Genomic DNA, 20,863 nt, shown 5'->3' with positions numbered 1-20,863 from the left:
GTGCAGATTTAATAATCTACCCGTACTTGTCTAATTTCATATAGTATTTCCATATCCCTTTTCTTTTTAACCCTCTTCCTTACCTAAGGATGGAAGTAAGAAAGATAGAAAAAAGGAAGGGAAAGAGAGAGGAAATCCCTGAATCTAACCTATTTTGTTTACTTCCTATTCAAGACCATAATTATTTGTAATCATCCCCTAAGTTCACCACATATCTATAACTCATAAAATAACCAAAATCGCCACCTCAACTTAAGGGACTGGGATGATGGTCTTTTTATAATTGATTCTGAATTTGGGTGAAGTATCCCTTTTTAGGAGCCCAAGAAAATTAGAAAAATGGTTATTTGTAAGAAAGTAGCTATAGCATTTGTTGTCTAGTTTCTGAATGTTGATAAAGTACAGGCTTAAATGAAGTTCTGACTGGAACAGAACAGTCTGAAAGGTTGGACTGTGTGAATTAGTTGTCCTGAAAATACTCAGGAAGCAAGTTTTTAGAGGAAAAGGTCTGATAAGGTTGAGGTAGGATCAAGCTGGAACCTGAAACAGCAGGTCTCAGCATCTCTGCATTCTCAAGGACGAATCCTGTCAGGGCTGCCCTCCAGGCCTTCCATTCTACAATGTAGAAAACTTTACAAGGAATACATAGTTCTATGAAGACATTGTATGGGATGTGCATGGTGCACGATCAATTAAGGATGATATCCTGCTCTTTATTTGAGCATGTGAAAGACAAGTGTCTCCCTTCAGAAAGTTAGTTTGATCATATAATCAAACTGTAATATAAACGTCCATTCGTGGCCTCTGAAAGGATGATATGTAATAATAAGTCATGAGAATTTATAGCCAATAAGATTAACTGACTGTATATAGACATATAAGTTTTTCAAGAGCTGTCCCCATGTAGAGGGATTAGCATACATATTACCTATTTTGTTGGTTTTGGAAATGTCCCTTTTCTTGTTTGTAGCCTCGTACTTCAGGAAAGTCTCCCTCTGTCATGTATGATTTTTATCAATTTGGAAGGAACCCATAGATTTTCTTTCCCTGTGGAGATATAGGCATAACCTCTCCCCTAGTGTAACATATTTCCTGTTTTCCATTCTGAGGTTAGGGCATCTTTAAATAAACAAGCTGGTTTTGTTCAGCATTTTTTCCACAATCCTGTGCCTTTCAACAGCTGTAGTTTTTTGTTCATTAGAATTCAAAAAATTAAAGTTAATAAAGCATTATGTAATGTATCACTGGGGCTTTGTTACCCCTTTTTGTTTGTTAAACATCTCTTTTAAAGTATGATTAGATCTCTCCATGATTTGCTTGTCTTGTAGGAATTTGTGGTTTATATCATAATGTTTTTATCACAATATGTAAAAAACGTTGCTTCTTTTTACTAGAGACACATGCTAGAGCATTGCCAGTCTTAATTTGTATGGGTATTCCCATAATTGTCATAACTTCTAACAAACTAGCAAATACGTAGTTACAGAATCAGTCTTTTTTTTTTTTTTCAGGAAGAGAAATTTGTTTAACTCGTGGTTTCAGAGGGCTTAGTCCATTCTGGGGTCAGGGTGGGGGTGGGGTGAGGAGAACGCAGGTGTAGCTCCCTAGTGCTTGGTGCGGTAGTTTCTGTCAGACATTGTTCACATCATAGCAGACATAACAGGGCATGAAACAACAGCTAGGAATAAGTCTCAAAGGCCAGCTCTTGCAACTACTCTCTCCAACCCACCCACCCGCCCCGTTTTCTAAAAGTTTCAAGGTGTTCCTAAGCATTGCCACTTGCTAACGACCAAGCATTACAAACTGAGCCAGTGGTGGACATTTCAGGTTTAAACAAAAACAGGGAAGGACCTTAAATCATTGCAAACAGCAACTGGCAGGCTGTAACCCCACTGCATGTCACGCATGCGCACCGAGGGAAAGCCGCAAGCGCAGAGGGTGGGTGGCAGAAGATGGAGACAGGAAGAAAGGGTAGAGAGAAGACAGCCAGGGTGACTTCGGAGACCATGTGGGAGGATCTTTTTATAAGTCCATGGAGTCTGGCTGTCATCCTGAACTGAGTCTGTAGAAAAAGACAAGAAAAGATTTAGGAAAAGTATAGAAAAAACAAAAAACCGACATCCAGTTTCCACAGGTTGGAGACCAGCAAACAGACTTGGGTTAAAATATCACTGTATTACTGCTTAGCAAAATAAGCAACCAACAGAAAGAAAACCACACAGAGTAGAAGACCATATTTATAAAGCATCCCTCTGGGGGTTGATACTCAGAATATATAGAAAACTGACAAAATTCAGAAACAACAAATCAGTTTAAAATGAGCATTGAATAGGGATGGAGAGATGGTTCCATTGCCAGCACCCACATGACAGATCACAACTGCCTTTGACACCTTCTTCTTGCCTCTTTGAGTACCTGCAGATATGTGCTACACATACAAGCAATCATGCATAAAAATATGAACATTTTAAATGAGACCTAAATGTACATTTTTGTGTGCATGTGTATATTCATGTATGTTTGGGTTTACATGTGTGTACATGCCCTTGGAGTTCATATCATGTAGGACATCTGTTGTCCTACAGAATCAGCCTTTTGAGAAGCTAAGATAGTTGCTCATTGAAATTCTTAATATGTGTCTATAGTATGGTACATGTATTCCAGTTTACCAAACTCTGTAAAATGAAACACATCCATTTTCCAAATTTCATTTCTTGGGTTATCCTTAGAGTTACTTTTTATAGGTATGAACAAGTAAGACATTTCCTTACAATCTCTTTGGCTTGTTGCCAGGTGATAGAAAATTATTTCTTTAAACCTTTGCTATAAACATTCAGTTCTTTTTAAAATGAAATTCTGAAACCTCTAGTACATTTCCTATCAATAACTGATCAGTTTCATTATTACTTTGTGTCAGAGGACCTGGCAAACTTGTATGGGATCTAACATGTTTTCTATACAATGGATGATTTCTACTTAGGATCACTTGTTGTAGTTGAATAAGCAATGAAGTCAATTCAGAACCTTTCTGAATAAGTTCAGCAGTCTTCAAAAAATTGTGATATAATTGTGACTTTTAAACTGATTTATAAGGACTTTCAACCACCTTATATCTTTTGGTTTATACCCTGCCTTTCCTGATGTATTTGCATACTGTAAAATGTAGGGACTCCAGAAATTGGAGTTCTTTTTATTATATAAAGGAGAATCCAAAAGGACCCGCTTCCCGATGATTAATAGTCTGTTCATTTACTTTGCAGTTGAGGTAATCAATACCTATAATTTGTTAAATCTTACTCTCTTAGGAACTATGTTATATTCTGTATATAATTTAACTGTAGAATAATTAAATAAGTGTTAATATACCTATTTTACAATGAAACAGCTGAAATTTAAAAAGGTTAAATTATCTAAAGCCACAAAAACTAGTAGAGAAAATTAGTATTGAACTCTGATCTATTGTTATATAATATATTCTTTTAGCTTGCATGCAATATCAAGTAAAACATAAACCAGAAAATTCTAGGGTAACACATGAAACATAAACATGTCTGTGTCAATGACTAGAAAGTATTAGGAAATAAAAATGACTAATTTTTTTCTTCTTTCAGTCAAAAGATAATGATGTAATTCAGTAATTCCAGTGATGCTTGTTCATGTGGTCCTAATAGCAGTATTGAGGATGCTACTTTCCAGCACTGAGCACCTGAGTTACTTGGAGTTTTAACTTTTAACTGTTTTTCCTAGGTTTGAGTGGCCGCTTCTTTGTCACCACTCTCCCAGCATTTTTTCAGTAAGTTTTATTAATTTTATTATCTTATAAAGATTAAAATGCAGGACTGCAGGGAGACATGTTAAGCAGGTAGTAGTGAACCATGCCAGTGAAAGGTGAAGGGAAAATGGCAAAAAATGTCCCATGGATAGAGCACATGGAGTCATTCCAGATACTAGCCCAACAGGTCCAATGGAGTCAGTTTCAGTCTGCAGTACATTAGCAATGAAGAGAGGAAGGGGAATGTGTAGAGCCATCCTGTGAATCCTATCTCAGCTGAGTAGGTGAGAGAGGGAAGGGTTAGAGGTGGATGTGTGATTTGCTCTTGATCAGAGGTAGAGACATGGATGACGTAAGTTTGAAAATGTCTATACAACATTTGTTAATGTGATAACAATGGCTATTTTGTTAGAAAAAGTAAAAATAATTGGTTGCAAGCATGCATGCTAGTTATGAGTTTACTGATTAAATATTGCTGGAAATTTAACTTATAGTTACAGACTATATTTTATGTGATGAAATAGAAAATTTAATGATTTAAGTTTTAGAATTTCTCATTTGTATTAGAATAAATAACACATGCCTTCTGGGTTAATGTCTCAGTACACTTTTTTCATTTGAGATAATTTAAAATTCAAGCAGATTTACATATATGATCAATAATTTTTTATTATGCAATTCTTATTTTGATTTATATAATTTCTACTTGATTATATAATTTATAGTGCAAAAGATGGGATATTCCGCCGTTACCGTGGTCCAGGAATCTATGAAGATTTACAGAATTACATATTAGAGAAGAAATGGCAATCAGTTGAGCCTCTCACTGGCTGGAAGTCCCCAGCCTCTCTAACGTAAGTTATTAATAGGTCCCATGTTAATGTGTTGAACTTACAAGTCTAGACTTTCCTTTATAGTTCTTCTTATCTAAGATTATTTATAACTACGATTAGTCTGTGTAGTGTTTTTTGTACTTCAAGTGGTTTTAGTGTAGTAGGAATTGAATGGCTAGATTGGAGGGAGGTATTACAGAAAACCTCCATCTACTTTTGCAGCAAGCCATGCCAGCTCTTTCCTCTTTACAAATGTAGTATTGAGTACTGGTTGCCATTATCTGGAAGGAGAAATGTTTCTTGAATCACAGTACTCAGGGATTCTTGTGACTTATTTTGAGCATAAAACTGGTGTTCTTGGCTGTCTGGTATAATTTCCTGGGGATAGCTTTTGATAATATCTAGTAAGGTAGATATGGCTGAACTGTATTAACTCATTCCTTATTTGGCTTCAATCTTGAGTGGTCATATTAAAAAGTAGTTCTAGTTTGCATATACAGGTGTAGGAAATATCCTTAATAGTGTGGAAGCACCGTAGTGTGGTATTCCATCTAACACATGCCACATGTGTTCATGCTTCGGAGATATGGAGCTTATCCTAAAATTAACTCCCCTCTGGCATTTCATTCTACAAATAACTGAACACTGATTTTTATGTTAGATGTTGTTCTAAGAGACAAGTATTTATGACTTCACTACATAGACTTGCTTTCTCCACTCCTTTTATAGATAACTTAAAACTAGTAAGACAGATTGCAAAACAAACTAGAGAGATATGATCATTTGGATAGGCTGTTAAAAACAGCAACATATTTTCTATTATTAGTCTGGAAAAACAAGGGTCATGGACCTACTTGAGCAGGTGTTAAGAGAGGTTGATCAGAAGAGAGAACTGGGGTGTGATTGCCAGGACAGGAGGAGCTGTGGCTCAGATAAGAGCAGGGCTGGCATAGTCACAGGATGACTGTAGCCTACCCAGAAGCCTCAGTTTAAGAAAGAGCTCTGTGGAGCTCTTGGGAGCAGCATGGTGGCAGATTGAGCACTCTGAAAAGATGGAGCAGAGCCTTAGTGGAGTAAGAGGTCGACTGAAGACAGATTGTTCAGGGTCTGTGATCACAGTCAGGAGGGAATTTCTCTTACTTAGTTATTTATTTTGTATATATAAGTACATATAAAAAGAAATTGACTCTTAGGATGCAAGATTGGAGAGGACAAGAATAGGTGAAGAGCAAGCTGCACATCTGCTCCTTCTCTGCAGGCAGCTAGGTCCAGCCATGTACGCTCTTTGGTGGGTGGGTCAGTCTCTGGGAGCCCCAAAGGGTCCAGGTTAGTTGACCCCATAACCATTGACCTTCTTATGGAGTTCTATTCCTTCTGGGTCCCCCAACTCTTTCACAAGGCTCTCCGAGCTCTGTCTAATGTTTGGCTGCAGGTTTTTGCATCTGTTTTGGTCAGCTGTTGGGTAGAACGTCTCAGAGGGAAGTTATGTAGGCTCCTGTGCCGCTTGGTCTTCATGCAGGACCCCAACAACTGGAGTGGGGTCTGTCCTTGATTGTTTGCTTTGGATCCTGTTCCCCTAACTGGGCCAATTTGTCTGGTCTTAGTGAGAGAGCATTTGCCTAGTCCTGCAGTGACTTGATGTACCAAGGGAATATGGAACCTAGGGGGAACCTCCCCCTTTCTCAGAGGAGGAGGGGAAGTGGGAAGGGATGATATGAGGAGGTGACTGGGAGGAGAGGGGGTGTAAAGTAAATAAATAAATTAGTAGGAAAAAAGAAAAGGCAAAGTGAAAGCAGCTAGAAGGATTTTTATAGTATCCAGCCAAAAGAAGAGCAGTTTGTAACAGGGTATCATCAGTGGTGGAGGTGGAGAGAATTAGATTTAAAGTTGGTTTTGAAGGAAGAATTGGCTAACATGACAAGGGGCATTTACAAGAAAAAAATTTCTTGGATACCTATTTAATACTTAGTGGATCTCATTATTTCCCACTGTCAAGATTCTGCTAGATGTTGAAGAAAAAGAAAGAGGCCATAAGTTTGAGAGGAAGAGAATGTTGTTTGGGTTGCAGGTGGAGGGAGGAAAGGGACGGAGGAAGTGATACAATTATATTTTAATTAAAATATTGAAAAAAAGCTTCTGCTGGATAGCTTTGGGATATTTAAAATCAAGACTATGGCTTGGTGTGTAAAGGATTCATGAGCCCCCACCTCTAAATTGAGCTATGGATGGTATTGGATTCCTGTTTTGAAAGAGGAAGTCAGTTTTTCTAAGGGTGACTTCTGGTATGTTAACAACCTCCACAGGATGGCCCCATGCCCAGGGTTTATGACTAACACTAATTGTAGTTGATAGGTTAGGAAAAAGGAGGAGGGGGAGGATATGAAGCAAGGGAGCCTAGGGGAGGTGGGGATGGATCTGGGAAGGATTGGGGTAAACATGATCAAAATTTATTGTGTGAAATTCTCAAAGACAATAAAAATTATTAAAAAGGAAGAAGAAAAAATGTTAGGCTTGGTAGTGGTATAGACTTTGTAAAACTGTTAAGGTTAGTGTGTGTGTAGATAGTTCCCTGTGGAGAATTAATGAACATGATTAGAGAAGACTTTGATAGTGTTTAAAGCCTTAGAATTAAAGGTAAATTTAAAGGTAGAAAGTAAAAGAGTAGTGTTCTTGGGATAAATCTGTGACCGTCCTCAAAGTTAACTACTAAGCACTAAGTAATCAAAAGAAAGTAGACGAGTGAGAGGACACAGGAGGTAAAGATACTTGCCACCAAGCCTAATGACCTGAGTTGGATTCCTGGGCTTCACATGGTAGAGAGCACCGATTCAAGCAAATCCTCCTATGACCACCACATGTAGCCAAATTGTGAATTTACGTGTGTGTGATTAAAATTAAGACAGGAAATTGAACAATTAGTATCAGTGCAGCAGAAGAAAAAATAAGTGTAAAACATTTTCTAGAAACTAAATAAAAGTTACTTGTATCCCATGACACCAGGAGACTAAGAAAGATAAACTCTGACAAGGGCATAGAATGCAGCAGGGTGACATTGTTATGGCCTTGGCAAATGGTTAGAATGTAACTATATTTAAATGGTTTCAAGACATACACCACTGAAGAAATTGTAAGAGAGGACTGCTTTTTAGATAATTTTATTCTGAAGCTTTCAAGAATTGTGAGGGGAAGAGTTCAAAAGATAGAGGTGAGTGTAACATATCTTCGTGATAAAGAGACTGATTCTGGAGAAGTAGAATAAGCAGTTATTCAGGAAGAAGGGAAGACTGGAATCATGTCATCAACAAAGCAAACAGGTTAAAATTCCAGTCACAGGTTGATAAACTGACCTAAGTCAGGCCTTGTAGACTTTGCTGTTGATACAGAAGTGATCTGTTATACATCAGGTTCAGATTTGGGGATTAGAAGATGAAAGTGTCAGCTCATGCTTCTGATTTTACAGTGACATACAGAAGTGCTTGATAGCTCACAGTGCTGTGGAGTGAGGATGTGAGGATGTGTAGGATTAAAAAGAAGAAAAAGCAAATGAGCGTTTATGGTAGTTATATCCTGAAAGATACTATACTAGACAATATTGAGCTTTTACATTTGTCACCAGGATGTGTTATCTTTCTTCATATATAGTTTATTCATAGTTGTTGATTTTTGTATGATGAAAGAATAAGGGGTCAAAGATTTAGAATATATTTAGTCTAGATAATGACCAGGAAATCTAACCTTTTTGAGAATTGAAGTGAATGGAGGAGAGAGAGCAAGTAAGGCTCAGTGGGGTATGGTCCCTGGCCTGAGCTTTGCTTGGTTTTGTCTTTGTATCTGACCAGGATTCTTCTTTTTCTTTCTTAGGATGTCTGGAATGGCTGGTCTTTTTAGTATCTCTGGCAAGATTTGGGTGAGTACTTTTAAATAATTATATTTGAACATACATATTTTTAAAGAGTATAAATATAGCTTATAAACAATTGGAAAAAGAAAACTGTAAGTACGTTTACAGTTCTTAAGCCATAAAACTACTTTCATGTTTGGTTCATTGTAGAAATATGTATTTATAGAAAGGAATAATTTGAAGAGGGACTCAAGGAAGCTGTGTCAGACTCATAGTTTATTAGATTGGTGATGAATCCTTATAAAAGCAAAGAGGCTTACGTGATGTGGTTCCATTTTATCTCATTTTCCCCTTGTAAAATCTCTTTTTTAGATCAAAGATTGTCTAGGCAGGGATGAAAGTCATTCTGTGTGTCTAAAAGGAGAAAACTGTAGCCTGAGAAGGGCTTTCTGGTTTTAGAAAACAAAGCTTTCATTGAGCAGCCAATATTATTGTAGTATCTTGTGTTTCTTGACCTTTGTTGAACTACAGTGATGGAGTTATATAGTAGTGCCAAACACCAAAAGAATTGTGGCCAACTACTGAAAATACTCCCTATTGTATGTGCTTGTATAATGACATGTAGTCACTTCAGAGTTACAATTATTTAGGCCAGGTGTTTAATTATTTCTTGGATTTTAATATGTACTTTGACCATTCATTTTCTTCTTTGTAGAGAGAGCTTATTGCTATATATTTATTTTATATTTTGCTTGAATTGCTTACTTTCTGGTTATAAACAACATAATAGTTTAAAGATATTACTTATTTTTTGATCTAATAATAGCAGACTTAGATAAAAAAAATCTGTAGCAGTTCCTGTTCATGTGTGTGTGCATGTGTGTTCCCTGTGGTTTAGATGGGGACATCTCTTTTGCCAAGATTTTCTTCCATTTACCACAATGGCCATACATTTTCTTAGCAAGTTATATTGAGATGCTGTACATCCAGTCTTGAAGCCTACACAAAGCTGTTAGCTTAGGTCTTGTAGATATTCAAAGATAGACTATAAACCGAGACAAGAAACCTTGGCCTGATGAGACCTTACTGATTGCTTCCATGCAAGAATAATATTGAGAGGACTCTAACATATGTGTGAAAGGGGATTATGAGTGTGGTCCTGAGTTCTTCAAGTGTATATACATCCTGTGATGCAGATGAGCTGCAAACCTAAGACTCTATCCTCCTGGAACACTGCAGCTTTGAATCAGACCATGCAGTGCTGGCTGAAAAAGTCCAGATGTCTAGAGTAAGGGATGGCCTTCCTAGGCACAGAAGAGTTTACCTGTTCCTGGAGGTCTTGATTTTTCTACTGATAGAAATGATTTTATTTCTTTCATTTAATGATTAATTCATTTAGTCCTTTCATGTAAGTTTATATATAACAAAAATTAGCTCTAATTTAGACATCTGGTAAAATATTGCATACCATACATATTATATATAATGTATTCTTATATATTACTATATATTAAATATTTTTATTATTATAAAGATATAATATATAATTTTATATTTATACATTATATTAAGTATATATTTTATAATATTTATCTATATATTAAATAAAGTTTCAGGATAATCAGCTGACATTTTAAAATATTTTCAATAAAATAGAGTAGGATACTTTTATGTAATGAAAACATATAGCATTGATCAAGTATTAGTATGTTGACTTAAGGAAACATAATTAAAGAAACAGGAACATAAAAATCTAAAGCTAAACTGAATCTGTTATAATCAAATATATATATATATATATATATATATGATCTTCATGATACCACAACTCCAATCTTTATAAGAGTTTCTAAAGCTATTTGAACTCAAAGTAAACAGATGGAATTTTATGTCTGTAGTTATTAAAACAACTTCATTAATTTTAGTGCTTAGTAATAATTATTTAGTTATTAGTCTTTAGTAATAATTACCTAAGAAAACCACAGTATCTCAGATTTTTTTAGAAGTTCAAATAGATCCTTTAAAGAATAAATTGATAAAAGAAACTTGAAGTAAACCTTATTAAAATAAGAGAATGCTATCAAATATTAAGCTGAGTTGAACCTAGAATGCAATGATTCAGAGGCAAATAACGTTTTTTTTTTTGTAATTTAAAATTCACTTAAGACATTTCTTGAGTGTTTTGATCACACGTTTTGGACACTGCCCAGCTACACATTATTCATCCACAGCCTCTTCATTATAGGTTCACAAGTAAGGTAAGACAGCAGGTATTCATAAAGCAAGTTGCAAAATATATCCATGAGTCAGGCCTGAGACAGAGTAGCCTTCGGTGTCCTCAGTCTTTTTGGCCGTACTTTAAGCCCAGTCATGATAATGACTCATCAAGAAAAGCATGAGCTGTTCCGTAGACATTTTTTACCTAAAGCCAGAGCTGAATAATAACTCCTAAAATATTAAAATTAGAAACTACTTTTTAAAACAACTTCATGGAAGAAGAATTTACTTCAGTTCACAGTTCCACTGAAGGGTAGACATGGTGGCTAGGGCTCTGGCCATGGTGTAGAGACTTTCCAGCTAGTGACATTGAAGAGGTGAAGACAGAAATTAATTTAATAGGGTGGGAGGTAGTAGGTAAGGGTAGAAGAGGGACTATAGGGAAGGAAAGCTAACACCAAAGGCCTTTGGAAAAAGGCATTATGAAAACCTAGTATAGAAGGGTCCTAAAATATATGCACATACATATGAAAAAAGAGTTTAAAGGGAGAGTTGCCCTGTAAGAGGGATACAGTAGAAGAGCCAAATACAAACAAAGAAACCCCTCAGTTACCTCCCTTTGAGCTGTTGGCCAGTGGGATCCCATAGACCTACTGCATACAGGCTATTGCCATTTCTCTTGGTTATTCTTCAGAACTTGGTGATAATACCCTGCTTCTGAAGATACCACAGACTTGAGTCACAAAACATGGAGAAATCAAATGGGTGCTAACCTAGAAGCTACATTCTGTGTACTCACTTTCACAGTGCTGAAAGGCGCTATGCATGCTACTGGAGGAGAAAGTTCATTATCAGCCTTACCCAGCTGTATACTTTGTGAGCTACAACAGTGACTGTCTTGGTAGTAGCACCAGTGTTACAGGAATAAACATCCACTTCCTAATTGGCTCTAAGGCCTTCTCCTTGAGATGGAACCCATACCTGGCAGTGTTAGGAGGGCCAGGAACCTCTTGATAGGCAGCTCATTGGCCCTAGGGTTTCCCTATTACTGTGGTTCTGCTAAATTGTTATAAACGATATTAGTACATTTCTCAACCCTTATCAGAAGCTTTTTGCAGTGAGACCTACAACTGGTCAGTGTGCAGAGTAGAAGGCTACAGAGTACTCTCAGCCCTAAATGTGGCATATCTAACTTGCCTCTCCTCACAGATCGTTGAGGACAAGGGGGCTGATATAAGAGGTAAGAGGTAGAGGTGGTATAATGACTACAAGGAAACAATGTCTTCCAGACACAACAGAGCAGCTGCACATATGAGCAGACAGTGGCTATGACTACAAGCATAGGACAAGCTCAAGCCAGACAAAGTGCAGTAGGAGAGGCCAGGTCCCACACTCCAAAGTATTTGGGTAACACATTTTAGTTTTCATTTGATATTTATTTTGTTTTATTTTATTTTAAAGAAAGAATGGTAAAACAAAATAGGTTGGTGGGTAAGTCAGTGAGGGTGATCCTAAAGGATGCTGAGAGAGAGAGGTATTAAATATGCTCAAAATATGTGAAATTCTCGAAGAATTAATAAAATATTAGAGAAGAGATGGGGTAACAAGGGCAAGAGGAGAGAGGGAGGAAAGTATAAATGTAACTTTCTTCACTGAAAGTAACTGTCATCTCACAGGCTTTCTGCTGAATATTCTCACCCTTTCTAGTTCTTTCTGAACTTTAGCTGGCTCTTTCAACTCAGCCATTCTGGCTTAAACTTCTCTCCAAGCTGACTGATTCAATCTGGCTTCTCTCAGCTTCTCATGGAATTGCTCTGCTTGGCTTGAAACTAACTCTGGCAATTCGTTCTAATCTTCTGGCTCCTTCTTATTCTCTGGCTTCAACTGCCTCTGCTGCACGAACTGAGTAGAGCTGGACAGACTCCACTGCACTGCCTCTTGTCCTGCCAGTACTGAACAAAACTGGCAAAACAGAACTGACTGAACTGCTTTCACTGCACTCTTAAATAGCCTCTCTTGCCTGTACTGTTCTCATGATATGTTGGCCATATTCACTTCTGTCAAATCTTTCTCTGACTTGTCCGTCAAGTTAGACATCATTGTTGGGATTAATGGTACTAAGGGCATGTCTGTATTCCAGGTAGAATAGCTGTGTTTCTGGATTAAAATTCCTCTACAGGAATAGGTCAGAATTGAAAACAGGCTTTAACTTTAATGACCTACTTTTACCAACTAGGCCTCATCCTTTAAAGTTGTACAGCGGCTGAAAATACCACCATCAGGTGGGTACCAAGTATCTAAACATGAGTCTGTAGGATACATTTTCATATCAAGCAATACCCTACCCCTGGCACCCATACGGCAAAAGGCATACAGGCCTTACATTAAAAGTCCTCATAGCTACTGTTCAGTGCTGTTCAAAAATTACAAAGTCTCTTCTAAGACTCAGGGAAGTTTCTTAATCTGAGCTCTAATACAGTAAAAAACCAAGTTAGGTATTTTTAGCATATGGTAGGAAATTCCATAAGTGGCGAAATGGTGGCATAGCAAGAATGATTTGATCAAAGTGAGGGAGATTCAGCAGACACACAACCACCATCCCTTGCTACTCTAGTTTCTATATTCAGCACTCATGCTGACATCATCTGGGCTGCAAAGGGCTCCAATACTGTAAACCTGGAGTACACATAGTCTCTCTTATGGTGTGTCCACAACTTTCTTGACTAGTGGCCCACATTTTTTTTTTTACATCTTCAAAAATCCAGGATCTCCCTGGCCAAGTGTTCACCTTCATGTCTTTATACAATAAACTGTTAGGGCTTCCTTTGCAGAGAATTCATATTATCTGGCCTGAACAGCTTTCTGAGACCTTAGTCTCCTTGATCCTTTCGTGGTGGTGCATAGGGCATGGCCATAAAACTAGCATTATGTGGGCTTGGCTGCCAGGCTATGTCAGCTCCAGATGGTCCTCAATGGTGAGTCTTTGGATTGTCAGATTGTTCTTGTAATTTAACAAAGTTTTGTTTGGTTTACACGTTTCTCCTTAAGAACAGGCCAGAAAAAAATTAATTTCTTACCATAAACTAAAAAACAAAAATAGGAATGACTTAGACTTTGAGAAATATGAGATTAATATAGAAACTTGTATTCATTTTCGGCAGTTTTGTGAGTTCTTGGAAGATTATTGTTTTTATGGACTGCTGATGTCTAACTTAGAGCCTTTTAATTCTGTGCCTACTAATTGATAGGATTGTAGTTTATGGTGTAAAACATTATGACAACAAGAGGAAGTATAGACCTGGGAAGTCTACCTCTAAGTGCATATCTGTAATTCACATATTGTTTAACATTAGAAAAAATAAGTGTAGAAATGCTAAATGGTTCATACTCTAAGGCATCACTTTGCTTTATATAACAACAATAAGGAATGAAAGGGTTTAATTTTTTTAATAAATTTCACGTTTGTATTAAATACTGAGAAAAAGGTAATGATTTCATGAAGGGTATTAGAAAAATTTTGCTATGGAAGGAAGAGCTGGCAAAGTAATTTGTCCAGACCTGTATCAAGATCCTGAACTCTAAAGAATAATTCTTAATAGATCCAATTTTAATAATTACTGTCTCTCAGAGCTATGAAATTTGACTTGTTCATTAGTAATCACTTGAGTATAAACTTCGGGCACATATGTGGAAAGGCAGTTTGTAGAATGGAGCTGCAGTTAGAGAATCCTGCATTTCAAGTAAACATTTTATTTCTCTTTTGATTTGCAGCATCTTCACAACTATTTCACAGTGACTCTTGGAATTCCTGCATGGTGTTCTTATGTTTTTTTCGTCATTGCCACTTTGGTCTTTGGCCTGTTCATGGGTTTGGTAAGACATTGCCAGTCTTTTTTCTTGCCCTTTCAGCAGAGGATTTCATGTAAAATTAAAAGGTGGCCATAAAAGGAAAAGCACATAAATAGCTTTGTCTGTCCTTTAAGCAGTTAATTTGCTCTTTGGTTTCAATGACAATGTGTAACCCAATGGGAAATTCATTCATTGCCACCCTCTAGTCTTAATTTCTTAAATGTTCTGAAGATTAATGCTGCTAGGAATATACACAGTGATCAAAGAAGAAATAAATATTGTAGTTCAATTGGTAATCATTTTTCCAAGCAACCAAGTTGGCTATGGCTTCACATAAAGCTCCTTGCTTTGACCACTGCAGTAAAGACAAAAAATACACCTAACAAATGAGATGACAGACCATTTTCTTGTTTCTGTACTCCAGTTGAATAGCTAAAACTGTCTAGATTCTTTTAAATAGTTTTTATTAATTTATTCTATCATATATTACACCCTGACCACAGCTTCCCCTTCTACCTCTTATTCTAGTCCTTCCTCCCAACCTTCCCATCTATTACTCATGCATCAAGGTCAGAGGTGAAGCCAGCCAATCTCTGCTTAAAATAAGAGTTTAGCTCTCAATATTACTGATTTTTCTTCTATATGGCCAGTTATTTTTTTTAAGTACTCAAGAATTCTGTACCCTGGAGTGGCTTTCCAGTCAAGTATATCTTTCTGAAAGCTTTGTCTAGTTGCTAAGTGTCTGGTTAAGGGATATCTGGTTAAGGGACACACATCTGATGTTCCAGAGGCTTGATAGTTTGTCTTCTCTACTTAGCGTGATGTTACTTTGTTTCCTCCAGATCCTGGTGGTGATCTCAGAATGCTTCTATGTGCCTCTTCCAAGAGCTTCCTCTGAACGCTCTGGTAAGTTTGAAAAGTTCTCATGGGTGTTTAGAGTTTCATAGAATACTATATAGTCTGTGGCTCAGCATTTGGCTATAGCTTACCACTTCCCACTGACCTTCCAGGTACATGTATTGAGTTCTCCAAAGATGTGTTCTCCATATAACTTTGAATAAAATTTACTTTCCTCTTTTAAAAATTAAAAAATATTTTATGTTGAAGATTACATTTTCTCCTTGAGCTTATCACCTGTATTTTTCAGTGAATAACTTTTACTCTTGAATTGGAAGGAAATATTCTTAGACGAAATGACATTGTTGAGTCTCTCTGACAATTGTCACTATCTCTAGTCCTTTAAGAGCAGTTTGCCCAAATCTGCAATTATTCACTGTACTTCTAGGCCTAACTGGCTCTAATGATCTTTATTTGTAGTGTTGAGTTTCTCAGGAGTTTAAATAAGGTTATGTCTTTAGTCCTTGAAGTTTGTAAGACTTCATAGATAACTAGGAAACGTGTATGCCCTTCAGCATTATGGAGTGCAAAAGGTAGCCAGTGTAAACTGCTGCACGAGTTCTCTGGTTTTAAGCCCAGCCCTATATTTCCTAAGTTCATTCAGTCATGAGTATTCCCAACTCCTACTTTATCAATTTAACTTTGTTGTAAGAGGAGACCTTTTCTTCCTGACTTTGGTCTCAAATTCCTGGGGAGTAGGACTCTCATTGGCTTAACCTGTCTGAAATAGTTGCTATGACCAGTGAGTCATTGAGTATTTTATACAGTATGTACTGCATTACTGTATACCATAAAATAAAGTGTACTCTAGTCCTGTCTGCTTCACTGTACAGTCAGTGGTGCTCCTGTAGGGGGATATGAAATTTTTAGATGAGGCTAAGCTGCAACCAGAAAACCTGTTCATGTGATACCAGCATTTTAAGAACAGAAAACTCCCATTTGTTCCTCTCATGGTTAACCAGTGAGTTAATTACTAAGTTGCCATTGTTTATCCAGAGGGTTTTTTCCCCTCTTTCTTCTCTCCACAGAGCAGGAGCAGAGGTCTGAGGAGGCTCAAGGAGCTGAGCAGCTACAGGATGCAGAGGAAGAGAAGGATGACTCAAATGAAGAAGAAAACAAAGACAGTCTTGTGGATGATGAGGAAGAGAAAGAGGACCTTGGAGATGACGATGAAGTAGAAGAAGATGAGGAAGAAGACAACTTGGCAGGCATCATGGATGAGGAGAAAAGTGACAGCAATGAGCAAGGAGTTGTGAAGGAGGGCAGTGTGTCCCCGAAGGATGAAGAAGCTCGTTCAGCTGACACACAGGACGTGGTGGAAGACTCCTTGAGGCAGCGCAAGAGTCAGCATGCCAAGGGACCATAGGTTACATTATGCTACTTCTAAAAATACAGGCCAAAAAAAATAAGTTTGTTTCCCTCTGGTGTGCAGTTTAAGCCAAATCCTTAGTTGTTTGTTTTGTTTTGTTTCTCTGGATGAGCAATGTTCACTTTTAAAAGATGATCTCTGGCCCTGTGGTTACGTGGTAGTAAGCTCAGTGTTGTAAGAGTCAGGTGCAGCACTTAGCCACCATGGTGTCAGGATCTTTGTGGGGACTTGTGCAGAACAAGTCGATGTGCTTGGGAACTAAGGAGTAAATCAGAAGACTTCTCTGCAGTTCTCATGAGCACCTTTAGAAATGAGGCTGCTGCTTAGTGAAGTGAGAACAAAGCCACCGCACTCTGGAGCACCTTGAAGTAGAGGAAGTCTTTGCCGTCACCGTTAAGCATGTCCTTTAGTCATGTCAGCAACATCAGGTCCCACAGCTCCCCAACATTATCTTGGGGCTAGAAATTGTGGAGACCTGGATATAGATACAACTTCAAAATGAAGTCATGTAAGCTCTTGTGGTCTCTGTTGTCTTTTGTTTCTTACCTTTAATCTCTATGACTTTTCCTCTTTGACTTGCAGACTCCATTTCACAGCTGCTCTGTAGTGAGAAGAGCAGGCAGCAGTGATCTGCATGCGTTACCCTTAATTGAAGTAAAGCTTGAGGTAATCAGTAATCACAGCTGATGATGCCAAGACCGCCAAGTGTCTCAAAGATATGCTGTACTCTGAAAAAGCAAAAGAGAGTAGTGGATTCATAGGACAGGTATAAACAACATCTTGCTTGGGTCCCTATAGTTACAGGATGACTTCTTCAAGTTTCTTCAGCCACATTCTTTGTTTTTCTGAACCGAAAAACACCTGTCACTACAAGGTAGTTTTCTAAAGCTGACTTCATGTCTGTGATAGTTTCCATCTCCAGGAATCTCTCTGGAATCACTTTAATAACCACTGAAAAGGCATGTCGGCTTTGCTTTTCTTGATGTGCTTTTGGTGAAAAAATTGATGAAAGTCAATATCAAGAGGTGAAAGATTTGATTTGTTTCTGTCTCTCTTGATCCTCTAGAGAATTGTATGATTATAAATCTCTCCCTGCTCAATCTAATATCAGTGTCAAGGAACCCAGCTTTCTTAAAAAAATATTTCCATCTCCTCTCTTACCCTCTCATGTCTGCAAATAAATGCATAAAATAGATTTTAGCTGTATGAAAGATGACTAAAGTGAATCTTATTACCCTTGGGTTGACTCAGAGTAATGAGTTTAGGTTTGTGAAATTCAAAATGTTTCGACATTTTAAAAAGGGATATGTAGTGTAATTCTCTGTCTGCTTAGATAACCCTTTGCTGCCAACAGGAGAGTCATTGGTAGTGGAGGTTCAGAATTCGCCCTCCTATACTGCACAAGCCTGCTACAAACTTTGCACAAAGGAAGATTTTATTGTGACAATCCATTCTTTATCAATGTTTTTATTTCATCTTTGTAACTTAGTTAACTATCAGTTCAAGGCTAAGGCTATCACAGAACTGGAGACCTACTTCCCTTCCATGTTTCTACCCTTCTGATACATCCTTACTCAAAAGTGCCATGGTTCTGTGGTACTTCCTGCTATATCTTCCTACTAGAGCTAAGCTGCACCTTCTCTTTTGCCAGTGCATTTTGTTTCCTTGTAATCAGATGCATGGAGTGTGTAATAGTAAATCTATGTTCAGGGTATGGAAAAGGGAAGGCTTGTGTCGCTGTTCTGTGACGTACCCTCCTCCAAATTGACATACTGGGTTCTAGTGCGATAATTGAGCAGAGGAAAACTTGAAGACTTACAGTCAGCCTTAGCTTTGATAAATGTTTTAAAACCACATTCCAGTTGGACCACAAATACTATCTAATAATATAATGAGATAATATATTTTCTTTCTTAATAATACTTAAAAGATATTGGAGGCTGGGAGAAAGGGCCACGAAGAAGAGGCCTAAAATTATATTTATTCGTAGGAACAAATTTTTCCTAGCTTTTCTCTTTTTAATATCCTGGTAAAAATTGGGTTTCTAGTAAATAGTCCAGGAAGTATTTATTTAACTTAATTTCTTTTGATGTAAAGCCTTTAGGTTAATTTTCAATACTTTGTTAATATAAAATTAAAGGGAAAGACCAACTTACGATTAGATCAACATTTAATATCACTTTATTTTTGTGTATATAATAAATTTAATCCAGAAGTTAAGTGCATGAAAACATGATTTTATAAAACAAAACTAACCATGCTTCCCCTCCATTGCCATACCTGCTATTTAATTGTAGATTGCTATTTTCTGTATGTTAAAATTGGGTGAATGAGATAGCAATTGTGGAATGAGGATATATAGTGCTTTATGGACAGGTAGTTAGAGAAAGGTGCCTTGTTCTTCATTGGAATATCTGAAAATTCCACCTCTTTTTAATTTTTCTTAGCACTTCACCCCTTAACCATGCTGAACCACAGCAGCTTGCTTAGAATCTCATGGAAGCAATGCACAGGCAAATTCACGTTTTTGTTGTTTTGATTGTTTTGATTTTGAAAGCTAATCGTGGAACACGGAAGAGATGGCTCATTCAGTGCACAGGCCATTTCGCTGGGTGCTGTGGCAGTCACTGCAGTCTCATCCTATACATAGGCTCTGTACCTGTTACTATAGTAACTAGTGCAGTGGAAGGCAAACACGCTTGACAAGATCGTCTCTGGGTAGCTGAAAAGCTACACTCTCACATTTTAGGGCCACCCCATGACTGATAATTAAGATACTGCTGTGTAGTTTGAGTATGTGTAAACTTGAATAAGAGCACCTTGTAACATCTTTTGACGAGGAGATTAAAATGCTAGTTAACAGAATATCTACCATGTTGCTTTTTGCATGATGGGAAACAATGGAGTTCAAAGGGAAGTTTTAAAGGAATGAAAAGGGTGAAAGATATTTCAGCATTAAAATCCTAAGCATGAAGTGAAAGGAGAGATTGGTACTTCTGCTGGTGTATACAGGTTTTCTGTGTTCTTCTCTTAGTGTTCCGCTGTTATTCCTGCCAGTATTGTACATGCGTGATTGACTTGCCTGTCAAATCTATCAAGTATTGGAAAGTATTTGTGTAAATCTTTGTGCCAACAAGAATTCTCCCAGTGTTGTGTATCTTTACCTCATACCATTCATTGATATGGTTCTTGTGAGATTGTAGCTTGTCTGACAGAAGCCAAGGTGGAATCCGATGAAACCTGCCGGGCAGGAGGTTCAACTGAGAAACCTAAGACAGCTTCAGCCTAGCATGTGGACCTCAGCGGCATAGTCTCTAAAGTTTTGTGTAAACTGTGATGTTCACCTGTGGCTTTGACCCATTTCTGATGTGGTTTAATTTTATTTCTTTCTGGACAGCTTTGTAGAAATGGAATTTTTATACTAAAGACACTGTTCACTTGTAAGTCAATACATTATAAAATGGTGTATTTATTTTTTGTAATAGTGTGGATTGTTTAGCCCAGTGTATTTATTTTCCTTTACCTGTGTATTCTGTGCTCTCAAATAGATGTGTAGCAATTGAAATGAGAACTCAGTGCATCATTTCAAGCACTACATTGCCTGCATTGCAAATTCTCTGAGCACAGGATTGTACAGAACCCTGAGCCTGTGTACTGCCATTTGATTGTCAGTTCCATTTGTGTCAAAACCTAAAGGTGGTGATGACCAAGTGAAACAGAGTGCTGTACTGCTTTTTCATATGAATATTTTCACATAAAAGCATTTGTGAAAGCAGTTGAAAATATTACTTTGTTTAAAAAAATCTTTCTTCTGTGTTTATTCTCTGAGTATTCATTCTCTACCTTTCATACCTAAACTTGGTGAAATTCATGCCGTGTGCCCAAGGTTAATGCTGAAGATGTAAGGCCTTCTGAACACACCACAGCTCATTAGCTCACTGTACTCTCTGTACGAGCTCGTTCCACTTGCCATGGCCAGGTTGGTGCAGTTACTAAGTAACTCTGCTACTCCTCCAAGATTGCTGGACTTCCGCATTCTTCTAGGACTTCTAGGAGACCATCTCAACTTAACCGTTCCCACCACT

General features: G+C 37.5%; 1 protein-coding gene across 1 annotated transcript in view; it reads left to right on the top strand.

Annotated features, from left to right (window-relative positions):
* Tmx4 (thioredoxin-related transmembrane protein 4) overlaps positions 1-20,581 on the top strand; it is a 38,661-nt gene extending 18,080 nt beyond the window's left edge. The window contains 6 exon segments of the mRNA NM_001100529.1: positions 3,748-3,793; positions 4,498-4,626; positions 8,467-8,512; positions 14,435-14,536; positions 15,355-15,418; positions 16,438-20,581. Coding sequence (NP_001093999.1) covers positions 3,748-3,793; positions 4,498-4,626; positions 8,467-8,512; positions 14,435-14,536; positions 15,355-15,418; positions 16,438-16,775 — 725 coding nt within the window. The 3' untranslated portion in view covers positions 16,776-20,581.
* The last annotated feature ends 282 nt before the right edge of the window (positions 20,582-20,863 follow it).

This window comes from Rattus norvegicus, chromosome 3 (assembly GCF_021556685.1).
Source record: "Rattus norvegicus strain SHRSP/BbbUtx chromosome 3, alternate assembly SHRSP_T2T, whole genome shotgun sequence".
Classification (NCBI taxonomy): Eukaryota; Metazoa; Chordata; class Mammalia; order Rodentia; family Muridae; genus Rattus; species Rattus norvegicus.
The sequence above is the reverse complement of the archived record's forward strand: the minus strand, read 5'-3'. Positions and strand labels throughout refer to the sequence as shown.